Source organism: Branchiostoma belcheri, unplaced genomic scaffold (genome assembly GCF_001625305.1).
Source record: "Branchiostoma belcheri isolate BF01 breed outbred unplaced genomic scaffold, Haploidv18h27 scaffold7, whole genome shotgun sequence".
NCBI classification, from domain to species: domain Eukaryota; kingdom Metazoa; phylum Chordata; class Leptocardii; order Amphioxiformes; family Branchiostomatidae; genus Branchiostoma; species Branchiostoma belcheri.
In genome coordinates, this window is record NW_017804353.1 from 1,080,313 (window position 1) to 1,097,790 (window position 17,478).

Here is a 17,478-nt window from a genome sequence, read left to right on the forward strand (position 1 = left end):
GAAGGCTGAAAACGATCATAATATTTCCACACTTGCGACAAAGCCTCTCTAAAGCAGTGAAATGTACATACACGTAGCGCAACAGTAAAGGAAACACCATTTCTGTTTGTGATCTATAGTAGTTACTTTGAGTTTTGTTAAAGCAATGCCTATTTACACTGCACTAAAAATCCATTCTGACAATGCCATTGATGAAGCAACATGAAACCTAAGAAGCTATTTTGATTCAGTATGTAACAAAGTGTAAATCGGCATATATGTTTAATGTACATGTTTTATTAGATTAATTTCAACTATGTACAAGAAATACAGTAGGAGATTCCAATTTCCAGTTGAAAGGTAGTATTCTTACTGTTGTAATTGTTTAGCCACAACTTGCAAAGGAAGCAAAATGTTGGCTTTTGCTCTCGCATTAACTTTGTGTCCAAGAAAGTAGTTCATAAAATTTAATTGTTGCCTTAGAAACATAAAAATTAAGCATAGCACAGAAAAATAACGCCAACCTGATATGTGACTTGATACTGACCATAAAACTCCAGTACTAAGTATTACTACTTGTGTTACATACTTGACTGTATAGATCAACTAGCAAGTCCTTGTAGACATTTTGAAGTGACTTTTTGGGATCATTCAAGTACTTGTATCATCTTGATTAATTTTTTATAACAAAAATCTACAATTCCTGACTTGTACAGTGAAATGTTCCTCTTTGTGATACACTTCTGGCAAATTCAAATACCCATTACAGCATACTAGTATAAAACTACAGTCTATTTCTCTCACACTTGCTTTACTGACACTTTGTACATGTCTGGAACAAATTACTAATGCCTCTGTGATAGAGTAAAGAAAGTTCACAGAATCATGTCACTGCATCATATGTTTGTTATAATTTATAGTCACAAAAACAACCCCTAAAACAACCTACACTCCAGTGTTTTCATATCTTAATTTACGTGTGTATTCAACATGACCAGTTTAGTGGATTCATATAAAGACAGCAGGCCTTTGTACTACATCTATGAATGTGTATGATGGTATCTCATCTGTGGACATGTTACTTTGCACTTTGACCATTCATTTGTAAATCACATTCACCTGTGAATATATATGTAGCATAGGAGATAGAAGAGCCTAGTCATACCCTTACTTACACAATGTGTCGCATGGTGGCACTTGCTTGTACTACCAACATAGCCAGCAGAATTTGTTAAATTACTAATTTGCATACTTATGAGCCCTGTTTCATTTATTTTCACGTAACTTTACAACAGTCAACACTTGGTCAAAATACCTGAAATGTGGCCAAAGAACGACAACAAATAACACTGTTTGCCTTTTTTTTTTTACAATGTGTAGTGAGCCAGTGCCATTTTCCATGTAGCCTCGAAAAATGAATTTCACAATAGACTCAAATAGATTTTCTACATTTATACCACTGGTATTTGGGTACTAATCAAATGCAATCGTACGTAGGTCCAGACCTTAAGAAAGGGGAGGGGGTTATTGCTAAATGCATATACACCTACTAGTTGAGAGGTCATTAAATTAATTATAAGGGTTAAATGTATCTTCTAAAATAAATGTCACAAACATAAATGAAGGACAACAACTTGAGACAATACTGATCACTTTGAGCTGAAGTTTGCTGACATGCAGGAAAAAATAAGAAGCAATGAGCTTCATAAAAAGTAGTGAAAAATAAATGTAGCATAGGAATGGCACTTAAAATTGGCAGGAACTGCATAATAGGCCTCAAATAAACCCAACTCATAACCCCCTAACTTCTTGACTTGCCTTTACTGTGCATGTACAACTTAAGTTCACTACATACGTTATATAAGAACTGCAGAAATCAGAATGACCAGTATCTGAAGAAGTACTGGAAAATAAATGTAGCATAGGAATGGCACTTAAAATTGGTAAGAGCAATATACATGTAAGATGTCTCACCCCACTCCTAACCCCCTAATGCTGAGGTCACATTTCCAACCCGGGGCCTGGCCGGGCTGTTTCGATGAACGAAAAATCAACAATTTATATCAAATAGTTTCCAATATTAATTTTTTCAGCTCTTTTGTGCTTTGTTGGCTTCTATATCATACTTTTTGTTCCATAGGACTGCCTGGCCGGGCCCCGGTTTGGAAATGTGACCTCAGCATAACTTCTTGACCTGCCTTTACTGTGCATGTACAACTTTAGTTCACTACATTTGTTCAATAAGAATCGCAAAAATCAGAATAACCAGAATCTGAAGAAGACGACACAGATGGTGACTATGATGGCTCCAGCCGCGACCTTAGCGTACGTTGACCTCAGGTTCAGCATCTTGGCGTCTTTTCTGTACTTCTGTGACAGACCCGCGAGGTTACTGGCTTTGTCGTCTAGAACTGGAGTTAGAGGATAGAGATATTATGAAGCAGGCAATAGAAGAGCATAATCAATAACAAAAAAAAAATACTTGAACCTTTGGAAAAATAGCGCAAAGAAGTTGTGATTTTGCAAGTCATCAAGTTCATTACTAACTACACATGACATTTCAAGATTCTTGATCTTTTTATGTTGAATTCACTTCCACTGTAAGTTACAGCCAAGACAAAGAAAAACAGCCCCTCCCTTCATTCTAGATTCTACTTTTGTTCACTCATATAAAACAATAAATGCTGAGCTATATCTTCATACATTCACTTCAACTATCTTGTCAGCTTGCACTTGCCTTTTTGCTTTGTTTTGCATAATTGGTAAACCACCTTTAGGTGTAACACACTAGTTATGAACAGTAAGTACAACTACAAACTGTGTACCTGTAAGACGAGACTGTAAGGTTTTTCCAAAACTAGTTTCATCAGGTCGGCAGAGCATAGGATATAGGGATTTTCTTTTACGCAACCAGTATTGTCTCTTAGTCTTACCTTGCTTACATTTTGGTAAGAGACAAAACAGTGTATTACCGATGGTGTAAAAGAAAATCTTTATATCCTGTCAGGTTTTTCATCACTCCTTACCTGACATAATTGGTAAACCACCTTTAGGTGTAACACACCAGTTTTCTACAGTAAAAGTTCAAACTGTGTTAGACCAGACTTTTTCATCACTGCTTACCAGACAAGGCTTCTCCTCTTTGAAGGACGTCATCGATGTTCTGGACCATGATCCTTTGCACATCCTGCAGCTCTGTGTTGAGATGTGTGAGGTTCCGCCTCGCTCTGGAGTCCATGTATGACTTCTTCGCTTTCTGGATGTACGTGTCTGAAATAGAGAGATTTGATCTATTGAAGTTGTAACAACAGAATATACGTGGGACACAGGCAGCTAGTTCTGAGTCGAGCACTCTGCCCTTACGCCACACGTCCCCACCATGTGAGTGAGTTATGTTAGAGATTTGAAGACAACATGTTGTTAAGACTATCACAAGTCACTTTTACATTTTTACCCCAGGGCCAAACAAGAAGCATTTGAATGACCTATGCAGAGTTCTCCAATTGAATTAAATCAATTGTAAGAAAAAAATCTGGGCTCTGATCAGTCTTCCTCTTCACTGTTTCTACAAAATGCATACCTCACAACAGTACATATCGAATTTTATCAATGAGTTACTGAAGTGAAATGTACATGTATGTTAAGATAAGGCCTGGTCAGGTCCTATAGCTCCCTCATACATACGTCAATGACCCAATGTTATACTCATTTAGTGCTTTACTGAATGGTTATAAGACCTAACCAGGCCCTACCGGGTATTACACCATATTCACTCTGATGAGTCATCTACCATTTAGGCTCTGAGTCACAAGTTTTGCATGATGTATCTGGTCACTGAAGGAACTAGCCTGGTTAGTAGTGGTTACCAAACCTATTTTAGCTGCAGAGTCTCTTTTGTTCTCTATTTGCAGAGAAGACAAAAGAGACTTGTCAGCTAAAATAGGTTTGGTAACCAGGCTATGAAGTAACCATTGAATTTCAACAGTTAATAACACCTACCAAATTCTATCATGGAGTACGGTCTGGACACCGTTGCTACTCTCTTGCCATACTGTATCTGGTGAATCATATACCCTTTTTTGAAACACTCTGACTCATGAGTCACAAGTCTAGCAAAACGGATCTGGTCACTGAAGCATACAATGAATTGTATTTGTTTAACACCTACCAAATTCTATCATGGAGTACGGTCTGGATACCGTTGCGACTCTCTTGCCGTACTGTATCTGGAACTCCCCCTGCAGATCCTCCAGGTATGAGAATGCCAGCCGCTTGGAGTAACTCTTGTCACACAGGACCAGGTAGCACACACCTCGCTCTATCAGGTAGCTGGGCAGGAAAGAACAAGGAGGGAGTCAGAAATATCCATATATACAATCTGAATTTTGCAGAGACATTTTCAATACTGCAGAAGAAAACTTAAACAACCTGCAATTTTGCAGACTGAAACATATCACACTAGGGCTTCAATGGTGTCAGCCTTTCTTGATATGGCTGCAGTTTTGGAGTGTATTTGCGGAGAGTATATACATATCCAACTTGCAGAACAAAATGTTGACATTTTGCAACATTGCAGCACACTGAAAAAAAGGAGTTCTACCATCAGAATGTTTTGATCTGATCACAAGTATTACTAACACCACAAGTAGTGTGTCAAGCTACCACTACCTTCGTTTGTATTAACTTGTTCTCTAGACTATAGCTAGTTATACCTACTGAAAGATCATAGGTCCTGACTCGATACTACATCTGGGTGGAGATTGTTCATTCAGCTTCCTGAACAGCATCTTGCCCTGGTTTTGATACTCCATGTAGTTACGACCCATCTGTAGGAGAAAAAAAATAGTGATTAGTTTTGTTGAAGTGTATGTGTGAATACCAAAGTGGGTGAGTATTTTCACAGTGCATAAACTGGTAATTCTTGTGACCTATGTGCACATAAACGTACATGAGATGGACTTTTCTATATCTAAGCTTAGAGTGACACTCTAAGTGCAGTGTAATCTATAGTCTGGAATCTTTTCCAGCAGCATGCATGTGCACTTAGCCTATGTAACCCAAGCTCCGGGGGGCTCCCTACATAGTCCGCCACCCTTTTGCCGGCTGGATGTTGGGCGGCCGGCAAAAGCAATTTAATCAGGCTACATGTGCACTGTGATGAGAGCAATCAAAACTGAACCTTGATGGGTGTAAAGAAGGGTTACTATAGCCTGGGTACCATCCTCTTTCAGCTTTACGTTCACTCTCCTTCTTCACTTGCTTGCTCACAATCAAGTGTAAAGCTGAACTAGGATGGTACCAAGGCCATGCTTGCTAGTCACTGGTTTGTCACAACTTTGTGCATGCTACTCCTGAAAGTGAAATTGGAAGAGAATTATACTGCACCTTATCCCCCTTCCAAGGTGAATAGCAAACAGGGCATGAGAAAAATTCATTTTCAGTTTTAGTGACGTATGGATAAGTTGAAAGACATACTTAGCATGGAGGAGGTTAAGTTAATAAGGCTAGGACTAGTAGGAGGCGGGGAACTAACAGATACATGCACACAAGTACAAAACATGTATATATATTATTTGTGGCTTGGAACAATTCCCATTCTGGAATAGGCAGCTGTTTCGAAGTCTTTGCCAAAATCCAGAGTCTTACGAATCAATCACCTTGGGTCCACACATACATTGTAGGTCATCAAACACCAACCACATGATTTTGGCTACTAAAATGAATTTACTTCATACTAGTAAATACCAGTATATAATTTGCAATTTATTAATTTTATCATCCTTAGTAAATATAGTCATAATTTTTATACTCTAGTTTCTAGACCATACTAGTAAAAATCTACATGCTTAGTCATACAAAACGGACTGCAACGTGTCCAAAGCCAGGTGGTGCGACCAGAGGGATAGATCTACAGTTTGGCAACCATCCGAAAATCGATGATTTTTTTACACACACAGAAAGGGAGTGGGAGGGGGGCGGGTCATGTTCTGTAGGTCCTACCTGTTCGTCCTCCTGCATAGAGGCGGAGAGCGGCAGCCCGTCCGCTACCCGAGCTATCATCGTCATCAGCACCATTTTCCCGACCTTCTGCCGTCGTCTGTACCTTTCCCAAACCCTCGAGTCGTTTTATACACGTCAGGAACTCGAAAAAAACTCCAACTTTGCCGGGGTGACGTGGCTGGCGCTCGTTTCCCACCAGAGGTTAGAGGTCAGTCGCTCTCTCTCGGGAATTCTCGGTAATTTCCGGTATCACGCGGAAGTAGTGTTAAATCTGCTTTCTCGGTAGATTTACATGATTCTGCTCCACGATTTAGTGAGGAAAGTTTCAGATTTCGGTATTTTGTGTACTTCTAGGTTTGAAAGTCTGTAGAATTTGCGAAAATTTCGAAAATTCCTTGTCTCGTCTGTGCGCATGCGTGCTTGACACGTCGCACTAGTTCCGGAAAACATGGCGGCCGGTTGTCCGAAAGCGTGAGCGTTTCTACACTTTCTACCCAAAAAACGACCTTCCTGAGACTTCAAACGAACTGATTTTAACGAGAGACGAGAGCTAGACTGTTGCACAAGGACAGGAAGCCATTTTGAACTGGTTACTTGACCGAGAAGTCGGTTAAAACAGCGACTATAACGAACATTTTTACTCCGAATAGTCTTATCTGTGATCCGTATGGTGAGACTACGACTACCAAGAACTGGCTAGGAAGGTCCATCCACGTCTTCTGGTAGGGTAATTCTGGTAAGTACGGATCTTAAACATGCCATACTCTACCCTATAACATTGCATAAGATTGCAGACGTGTACTTTGTTTAGGTTTACTCGCACTCTAACTAAACGACGTCATTTTCAGGCACCTGTGAAACGAGGTACAACAAGAACCAACGTAGACAGGTGGATAAAATTTTCTTCCACCGGTTTCTGACATGTGATTTACTGTGCTTGGGTAAATAAGCCAAATGTATACCACTAGACAAAGATCCTGTAGTAGATTAGCACTGATTTTGAACATAATAACATTCATGAAGCATTTGTGGCTGATGTACTGATTTTATGGCATCAGTAAGTCATGATAGAAGGGGTGGGAGGGGAGGGTGGAATCTGCTAGAAGCATATAGAACGATTAATTATTTAAGTTGTTCAGTCTGTACTATTGTCTAACATCGGAACAACAATGGCATTTCAGTGAGTATAAAAGTTTATGATAGAACAGTACAATGTAAATGTGTACTTGAAATTTGTTAGACTACCATGGGAGTGGCACCTCCCACAATAGTGTCAAATATATGCTGTCAAGTGACTGTGTTATTGTTTAAAACATAATTGGACCAAAGCTAATAGAGTTGTAGTAAGTGTGTAAGTTGATGATGCCAGTACAGTCTAAATAGTAAATGCCAACTTCTGTGCACAACCACAGATTGGAATTCACTGCCTTGCTCAGAAGTAGAAGCTACCACAGTTGCACTATTAAGGCAAAGAAGTTGGCATTACAGTAATTTACAGTTGTCTAAATAAACAATAAATTCCCAACAAGGATGAGTACTTGTACCATATGGAACCAACAATTGTAACAATCGCCTCTCTCTTCCAAGTTCAAGGAATATGGGGATGATCAGTGTTTTGCCCATTCTGCATAGGCCATTTGATGTATTGGCATTGATGTTGTTGTCATCTGGCCACAGAAGTCATCCTCAATGACTCCTCTCTGACCTTGACCTTCAACCCTGGACAGAGTTCTGTTGCAAAGGTCATTCTTCACAGCCATCTGTACTTTGACCTTGTAATATCAGAGCCCCCCACCCAAGTGTGAAATGGTATGACCTCACTAGGTACACAATGGAGGTATAGAAAGTTGTGGCTGCGTACTTTCACACCAGGCAACTGCTGAAGACATAGACTGATAGAGCAATAACTTTGCACACAGTACCGTAGTAAATCCATACTTGCCAACACTACTATAATAGTACTATTGATTGTTGCCAAGCATGAATATACAGGCAGCTAGTCTGGCAAAAACAGTTCACTTTGGAGAGAGACAGGACTCCATATCATTTGGATGTACAAATGTAGCTCACAATTAATATTCAAAGCCTTCAAAATATTACAGTTGTAACTTGTAAGTTATACTACAATGTATATGCCTTTTCCTTACAGAAATATCATTTGATACAATATGCCACCCTGCTCTCGATGGTGGACATGGAGTGGCGCCCCTGCCCATTGAGGAGCTACAGACCAAAATATACATACAAAACTTGCGACCACCCCCATCCAATACCCCCACCCCCACCGTGCTGGAGCCCTCAAACGATTGAGGTTAGCGGGAAAAGGGAAGAAGAAGAAAACACTTCATGTTGTTATTGTTGTTGGGAGTTCATGTCAAAGTCATGATGTGTCAGGGGGCCCTGGCACATATTTTAAATCTATCACCATGGTAACCATGATATTGATTGACAGGCTGTTGTTGACCCAGCTGTGACAGGTCCATTGATGGACACAAGGTTATGTAGTACAGTCATGCTCAATGTCAGTCTGATGTCAATGTTAGGTAATCAAGTGGACAACATCAACTTTTGTCTTGTTTGGTTGAAATCAGTTTAGAATCACATGAAAAGGATTGCTAGGGAACATCTAGCATTAGACAGCAAGCTCAATTTATGGCAAATCTGTGCCTTTGAGTTTGAGGTGATGCAAATGTATTTAGTTCAAGCAAGGGCATTCTATACCTTGGTTCAAGTTAGTTGTACTTGTTCTATAATCACAGTTACCCAATACATGTGCATGTACTGTACATGGCCCAGTTGAAGCCAAGGAAAGCATGTTGGGAAGGATTCAGTAAAAGAGTGAAAACGGAAATAAATAATATGTCCTTGGACTGGGGAATGAGGATAAGAATCATTTCAAAGAGACTGATAGAAAATCCATTTACTTGACACAAAATTGAGAAATTGAGCCCTGTCTGTCTGTCCCTGGTAACATTAGGAAAGGAGACCACTTGTGATGGCGAGGTTGTTTGCATAGTGTCCAGGATGTTATGCTTAACATGATTGGTCTGTTGCTAGTGTCCAGGATGTTATACCTAATGTGATTGGTCTGTGCTATTACTAGGTAGGGATTCCATACACACCAGGCATGACAAGACAGAGATTAAAAGATTCCAAACATCTGGTTAGAAATAATGAAAAAATGAACACAAATGTCCTTCATTTACAGAAACAGATGGACTTGGTTGAGGAAAAAGGGGCAACTGTTAACGTTAATACTAACAGATCACTCTGTCGATAGGCAATTGATCTTTGTTACGTAACACATTTGTATTGCTTTACCTTGTACATGTAGTAAGATATATTGGAGAACATGCATTGGTAATTCCTATACTGGTAATGGACACTAATACCCTGTAACTTGACAATATGTTGTATAGGAAAATGCATTTGCAGAAGGGATTTTCCCCAGTATTTTTCTATCTTGCTTATTCAAATTTTAACAAGATTTGCTATATACTGGTATGATACATATTGTGAATGTGTGATGTGCTCACATGCCTGTTTTGTGTATTATGCTGAATACATAGTTACATGTCATACTATGAAGCAGCAATGTAATGGAACTACTATGTTATCTGTTAGCCTGGGTGCCATCCAATTTGTAATGGCAACCCTGTATTTGTAACGGCAACACACACAAATCGGATGGCACCCAGTCTAATTATCTGTCAGTCTTCATTAATTATGATGACACAAAGTTCTTAGTCTTTTTGCTTCTTGTTTCCACAGTCTGTACCCAAGGTTGTGACCCCTGAACAACATGGCGGACCAGCCTGCTGACGACAGGTAATAACTGGGAAGTACTGGTGGTTTAACTTTAACTACTCTTTTTCGGTCTGTCCAGTAGTGTTGTTTTGGGATGCTCAATTGTGTATCCTCGAGTCAGACAAAACAACCTGCACCACAATATTTTGACTTGTATCATCCTGGTGAAGTGTGATCATGCATGTGTGATGTTTATGTGTACAAATCGATGGGGTGAAATTAAAAAGTCCCAAAATACAAACGGCAAACATCATTTTTGTTACAAAGAATTAGCAGGATTTTTTTCCATGGAGTCATGTGATTACATACATGTAGTAGACAACAGGTGGTAGGGAGGTGATTGGACATGTGGTCAGCACATGTACATGTACAGGTGTCACAAAGAAAGGAATGAGGTCATACATCATGTATGAACATGTAGCTGATCATCAGTGGCTAACCATTCATACATTTAGAGCAAGGTGGTGAAATATCAGCAGGAAAGATGTTTCTATTGGGATATGGATGGTAATGACAGAGGAATCCTCCACACATTTTATGCTGTGATATATGAGTATTTGCTTTCACTGATGTTCATGCTAAGAGCAGAAAAAAGGTAGGAACTTTGCTCGACTGCTATGCTTCTGCTTGGTTCAAAGTTTGAAAGAATGCTATGTTAAAATTTAGGGCTTTCAACTAAAACATGGAAAATGACTTTCCATATTCAAAATGTTTGAATCTGTATGGACTGAACATTGTAGTTGAAAATTTGAAATATTTATGTTAACAAAAAGACTACCTTGCATCAGCGTATATGATGTTGCTTTCCTGACATTTTCACAGTGTCTAACATCCTGTTCCTTGTTGTTTTGTACACAGTGGACAGTTCCACGGTGGTTATACGCAGCAGGGTTGGCCTCCAAACGACGCGGCGCAAAAACCTGCCTTCTACAACCCACAGCAGATGCCAGCCACTTCTGGTGGGGCTCCCATGTTCTTCAACCCTGCCAGTTTCGACACTGGCGCAGCCCCGCCGTTTTTAGCCCAGCAGGGACCTGCCCACCCCCCTCAGCAGCAGTGGGATAACCCGACCTACCCCCCACAGCAGCAGCAACCAACCTGGAACTCTCACGAGGTGCAGAACGGCCCACCTCACCAGGGGGGGTACCAGGGTGGTGGGAACGTGCAGCAAAACGAGTACCCCCAGCAGCAGCCCTACCCCGGATGGCAAGACCAGGACCTGTATGCACCCCCTGTATCTGACCCCCTGACTGATAGTAGGGCTTCATCGTCCTTCTATGAGTCTTCTGGCCAGAGTTCCACCCTGGGTCTCGGTTTCAGCTACTCCAGCGAGAATCCGTCCCTGAATTCCAGCGAGAGAACGTCGCCCATGCTAGCCGGCGGCGACTACGGTCAGGGCCACGGTTTTCCGTATGATGGAACCGGAATGGACATTCCGAGAGACGGAATGCAGCAGCAACCGCCAGCGGAAGGAGCGGCGATGTTCAGACAACCCGAGGGAAACTCTCTTCCGAATGATTCAGGGCCTGGTGGACAGTACTTCTCTGGCCCAGGAAACACAAATACAACAGCGAGTGTGCCACAAGTCAGCATGTTTAACCCACAGTTTGGCCTCCCTGAGGAGTCACGAAGTGCTGCTAGCTTGGGGCAGGAGGAGGGGGAGGGTTCGCTGACACGAGAACTAACAGGCCAAGAACAGGAAGAAAATGTCCAGCAGTTTCTTCCACCACAACCACAGAACACCCAGCTGCCACCGGCACCAAACTTGGAGGGCTCCCAAACCGGTCCAGAGATGACCAGCTGGGATTTCGGAGGAGGAGCGCCACACCAGGAAATGAGGAGAGAACTAACAGGACAAGAGGACGGGCTAGATTCACAGCTACCGCAGGATCCTGCCCAGTTCGCTTCCCAACCGTCCGAGCCACCACCACAGGCACCTCCAATGTTAAGTGTAGAGGAACCGACATCGGGAATTCCAACCCCGAGTCCAGGCCACTCTCGTAGCAGCTCTCAGCAGTTTGACACCATCAGCCTGGGGAGTGGGAAAGAAGGGAACCCCTCTCGTAGTGGCAGCAGGGCTAGTTCTCTCATCGTAGAGGGTCAGGCCCAGCCTGGTGTGACTCCAGCTGCTTCAAACAGTGGAACAAGAGAAGAGTTTGATGTTGGCACGAGACCTGTAGGTGACCACAGCAGGTCTGGGTCTGTAGACTCGGGCCGAAGTGGACCAGGAATTGCCGACGGCCCTCCGCAAAGTGTGGCTCAAACGGAGCCTGTAGGGGGTACGGAGAGGAGCCGGTCGGGGTCGGCGGAGTCCGGTAGAAGCGCCCGGAGCAGCAGGAGCGGTTCCGGTGCACCGCCTGCCCCGCCGCTGAACGTCCCGTACCAGGAGGGTGCCGCGATGGAGCGTAGCCGGTCCGGGTCGGCCGAGTCCGGTCGGAGCGGTGGGAGCGGCGGACGGCCGCCGTCGCTCTCACGTCACAGCCAATCCAACGACTCGATCCACAGTGCTGGCAGCAACCCCGCCCTGTCCTCCCAGCCTCCGTTACTCGAGGAGCAGAGCCCAGGCGATGGAGCGCCAAGCCCCCAGCCTGGTAGACCATCAGACGTTGGTCCCGGGGACTCACCGGAAGGAGCCGCCAGCCCTGACGAGCCCACACAGCCTCAACAGGGCGACGGGGAGCCCGAACCTCCGCCGCAAAACACCCGCCCTCCACAAGCCCGCCCCAGCGGCCATAGTCCCCCTCCCCCTCCCGCCCAAGCATCCCCAACTTCCCCATCTTCTCGCCCATGGAGGGATCCATGGCTCCACAGTTCCCCTTCGCTAGTAACTTCCCCAATGCGGGACCGAGCATGCCATCCCCCATACAGCACAGTGCCAGCAGCCCGTTCCAACCTGTCGCCACGCGGCCACAGCCTTTTCCCGCTAGAACTGAGCACAACGGCTTTCCCGGGGAAGGGCAGGATAGCACGCCAACGTCAGGCAACGACAATAACGCTGTGGACAGACAGGACAGGGAAGCGCCGCAGGTTGCGAGACAGCCTTCGAGAGAAGAGCATCACCAGCACGGAAGGGAGAACCTGCTAGAACGCGAGCCGCTGCCGCGGAGAGAGGACATGAGGAACGAGCCGAGAGAACGGAGGACGTCAGGACAGCGCGACGGCGCGGAAGGAGAGCAAAGCGTGCCACCTCCACCCATGCCTGCGCAGCCCCTCCCGAGTCAAACTCACCACGCAGGCATCCACTCGCATCACAGGAAACAGGAAGAGCGGCGGGAATCCACCCCCACGGCGTCACTCTGGGCATCGGACGTCCCCGCTAGCGTTCCCAGCGTGATTCTTGCACCTGCGGCCCCTCCCACGCTGACCCAGGCCCCGTCGGTCCAGCCCCATCCAGTCCCCATGTTCATCCCTGCTCCCAACCTCCCCAGCACCATGCAGGCCCCTCCTATTCCTGCTGCTAGTCCGCCTGAGAAACAACAACAACCACAACAGCCAACTCCTGCAAGTGCAATCCCGTCGTCCAGTGCCTTTGGTACACCTTTGAGCACAGCTGCTGCGTCCGCCCCGACCACATCTGCCACCACCCCCTCCTCTCAGCAGTCCCCACAGTCTCCCGACACCTACAGGAACGCTTCGGCACCTCCCCCGGACTCGACCAACCACGGTGCTCAACAACAAACCGTCCCGCCGGTGGCGTCGACCCAGAGCTACAGCACGCCTCCCTCGCGACAGACAAGCACGGCGTCAAATTCCTCTTACACCAGCCAATCGGGGAGACTCACAGAGGAGAGAACACAGGAGAGAAGGAACCCACAGGAAGGCCAGCCATCGCCATCCCGTAGCCCGCGGCAGGTTGCCGGAAATGAGTCCGAACCGGACGACCGTTACAGCCAACGTGGCCAGCCTCAGAAGCCTGCGGGGCATGCTACGCAACCAGCCGACACCCGACAACCATCAACACAGAGTAACCAACAACCATCGGATACGGATTACACGAGAACGCGGGACTACAGAGGGAGAGAAGGAGACACGGCGTACTCAGCACAGGAGCCTGAGAGACCGTCCAGTCGCTCCTCTAACCACGGTGGAGACAGGGACTGGGATAGGGACAAAGATGACAGGTATTCCTGGTACGACCAGAGGGATCGGAGGTATGACAGCAGGAGGGACTACTACCAGGAACGGGACTATCGCAGCAGGTAGGGCCTGTTTAGATCGTTATAATCATTGTAACCTAAATAGTACTACATGTACATTTGTATACTAGTAAATTGCTAAACTGTATGAACACTTGATCATTTTAAAGCATGTAAGCTATGTTATAGCATGTATGTGTAATATTGCCTGGGTAATGATATACAGTCATGTCTGCGTTACATTTGACGGAGGTTGCGTTAGCGGCGCGATACTGGTGCGCCGTCGGCGCGATAACGTCGCGACGATATCGCGACGATACCGCGTTACGGTAACGCAGTTTGTGTGGCCGGAGCCTCATAGGTAGCCCCGCGTCACCCGCGTTATTTCTCGAGTGATCGGTCGCGTTATCCATTCATATGCACGGGAGGGCGTCATGAGTTGATTAGTGCCCCGCCTACACAGCGTGCCGAAGTAACCATGGAGGTATTTTTCTACCTCCATGAAGTAACCAATTATATTCAGCTATTCCCGTGTTTTCGGTACTGAAATAAGCATATTCATACCTGTTTTTTTTATGTTCCACGTAGGTACCGGTTTTACTGACGTTTGTCAAAATCAAGACATTTAATGTTACGGATAAGCCTAAGGTAGGATAAGAAAACTTTGGAAGCGTAAGTTTTAGAGCACACTAGGACGTGTGCCCCGATCAGCGAAGCCACGCGGACTGACTGGGAGAAGTCGGTAGCGGAATACACATTTGCTTACGGGGAGGAAAGGCAACAGGCATTTTTTTAAAAACTCGTATGCGAAATATAAGTATTGAACAAACATCTCATGATTAATTGCATCCACCAAAACTCTGTAAATCAAAACAATAGTTTCGAATGTTGAGTCAAATCAGAAGTCTTGAGGAATGGACTAGTAATGACGATAATTGAAGTCAAAATTCACCCAAATCTCGCGACAGGCACTGCGCGCGGCGGTGCAAGCCTGTCAAAATTGATTGATGAACTCCTACAGGGCCGACAGGGCGGTCTGAGTTTCAGATCAAAGGTAGCGGCACAACCTAGCCCGGCTCTTTACTTATCCTATTATATAATATATTGTCCTTGGCCACACTCACCTTTTCGGTAAAAATACGTCAAACCAAGGTCCTTTGTTACTGTAAATTTTACCGACAGCGTCACGCTGAAGGGTATATGAAATTACGATCCCAGCAAAATAGGGCTTTTATTTTTTTTCTAAGATTGACGCCACTGACGTATGTGGAAAATGATTTTGGCAAAAAAAGAGGACAATTTATATACTGGGAACAAGGACATTATACCAGTACTATACCATCAGACCGTACTCGAATCACGCACCGGTAACATGTCCGGACATAAATGCTTGATACACGTGTAGATTCCCGGCCCGATCTTATATCAAGTCCCTGACTGTTTATTTGCATTACTTTGCGTTACTAGAGTCGTCTGTGTCGCTTTACTGTTGCAATCGTAAATAAAAAAAATTATGCTTTGCTGGAATTTTTGCAAAAAAAAATAGCTCGCTTCAAATGCTATCTTACTAGTATTCAAATCTCGATTAGGCGCATATTACTTGTTTCTTTGTTTGGTGAGCAAAGAAGAGCCACGTATCAAATTTTTTCGACGTTCGGTATAAATCAGATCTCCATGTGAACCAGTAAAATCGTGTAAAACGTTTAACTAGTCTTCTAAATTTTAACCGAAGATGTCTGTTGCTGTTACCATTATGGTCTACTAAAGTGCAACACTTTAGAAAATCCGTAATTTATGCAGTATTGTTATGCACGGTGAAGCACGCCGGTACATTGTCTGCTAATTAGCGGGATAAATCCCCAATCCGGCAATCGCGGCCGTGAACAGAACTGCTTCCAGTGGAAGCCCGACCCGGGCCGGGAGCTTGGCAGATCAGCGCCAGGCCGCCTGCCAGCCCCGCACCGCCGGCGGTATAATGGGTCAAAGGTCATTAAAGTACGTTTCAACGTTTCGGAACCTAGATATGCTGGAGCATGCTTTGGTACTTTTTGTACTATTTCTGTAAGCAGCGCTTCATACCGGCCATATGTACTTGAAGCTGAATATGATTACATACTCATCGCCCTATTTTCCTGAGTCAGATCGTCTCCGTAGGTTAAATTAAAGTTAGTTGTACTGTTGTACTTTCTTAACCATGTCCCTCGAAGAATGGACTAACTTTCGCGCCAAAGATAGACCTGGATTTTTGGTTATGTATGTGCAGACAACGCTACAACGGCCATCAAATTAATTTCTATTACATGTATTTTGTTGTGTACCCTGTATAGTGTATACCATTGCCGGTCCATAAAGGTCGTTGGTTACATGAATTTGTAACAATTTTTGGCTAGCAATGTGCTGCATAGTATTTGGAAAAAAGGTGCCTTAGCTTAATTTCGTTCTTCGCATCCATTTGGTAGGACTAGGGCTAAAGCATTAGAAAATTTAACAAGGTGCGACGGCTGGAGACGTAAAAAATATATATGTTGTATGAATATTTTAATTATTTCCGTGATATGTTTTTCAGGTTCATCCTCTTTGTGATCGAGTTACGAGACTGTGCGCAACATTTGCTGACTTTGCAGGATTAACATAACAGGATTACTTTCATTTTTTTCTCATTTGTTCCATTTTGAAGTTCGACTGTTGACTAGCAAGTTTTTGTTCCGTTTGGTTTGACGTTCGGTTGTTGGCTAGCAAGTTTTTGTTCCGTTTGGTTTGACGTTCGGTTGTTGGCTAGCAAGTTTTTTGTTCCGTTTGGTTTGACGTTCGGTTGTTTACTAGATTTTTTATTTCGTTTGACGTTGGTTTGTTGACGTCTGTTGACACCGATTTGTTATGTATTTGTTACGTTTTTGTATTATCTATTCCATATAAGTTCTTACTAACGAAACTTGACTACTAGTAACTGGCTTTCGCACAACTAACAATTTCATAACATTGAAGCTTAAAATGAAACGATGTTAACGATATTCTTAAGTATGATACATACAAGAAACGAAAAAAGCTATACATAGGACACGTCGGACAAATGAACTAGAAGATTGCAAACTGGTCACTGCTGAACCTGACCCCACGTGGAAGCGCCCCAGAGGTCGTCCCAGAAGGCGATGGGAGGATCTGCCCTTCGACTTCCTGAGGAGAGTGGGCGTCACCAAGGACTCCTGGAGAGTCCTCGCTGCTGACAGAAGCCTCTGGAGAGAGCTGTCTACGGCCGCCACGCTTCTACCATGAAGCCCGCGGATGATTGATTGATTGTAAACATAGTTTTTAAATATCTATCAAACGGTATACATTGTACTAGAAGTGATTGCATGTATGTGATCTTTACAAAAAAATCCTTACACGTAACCCATACTTTTATTTTCACTGCTTAATTTAAACTTATCTACATCCGTCACTACCTTTCAGAATTTCCACCTCAAATATACTACATGTATTAGTAGTCTAGTACATATGAAAATGCCAGCAGACCGGACTGGGAATAACTTTGGAGGGCTTCTCACGTCTTCTTCGT

General features: G+C 44.0%; 2 protein-coding genes across 2 annotated transcripts in view; one reads left to right on the forward strand and one right to left on the reverse strand.

Moving 5' to 3' along the window:
• Nucleotides 1–2,070: 2,070 nt before the first annotated feature.
• Nucleotides 2,071–6,232, reverse strand: LOC109484595 (vesicle-trafficking protein SEC22b-B-like). Its single transcript, XM_019787920.1, has 5 exons — nt 5,980–6,232; nt 4,696–4,805; nt 4,148–4,308; nt 3,103–3,249; nt 2,071–2,390 (listed from the first exon to the last, which is right to left on the reverse strand). The coding sequence occupies exons 1-5, from the start codon at nt 6,052–6,054 to the stop codon at nt 2,236–2,238; spliced, it is 648 nt and encodes a 215-aa protein (XP_019643479.1). The 5' UTR covers nt 6,055–6,232; the 3' UTR covers nt 2,071–2,235.
• Nucleotides 6,233–6,290: 58 nt separating this feature from the next.
• LOC109484288 (protein transport protein Sec16A-like) overlaps nt 6,291–17,478 on the forward strand; it is a 40,151-nt gene continuing 28,963 nt past the window's right edge. The window contains 4 exon segments of the mRNA XM_019787546.1: nt 6,291–6,715; nt 9,751–9,807; nt 10,645–12,533; nt 12,536–13,985. Of these exon segments, the coding sequence (XP_019643105.1) occupies nt 9,782–9,807; nt 10,645–12,533; nt 12,536–13,985 (3,365 nt within the window). The 5' untranslated portion in view covers nt 6,291–6,715; nt 9,751–9,781.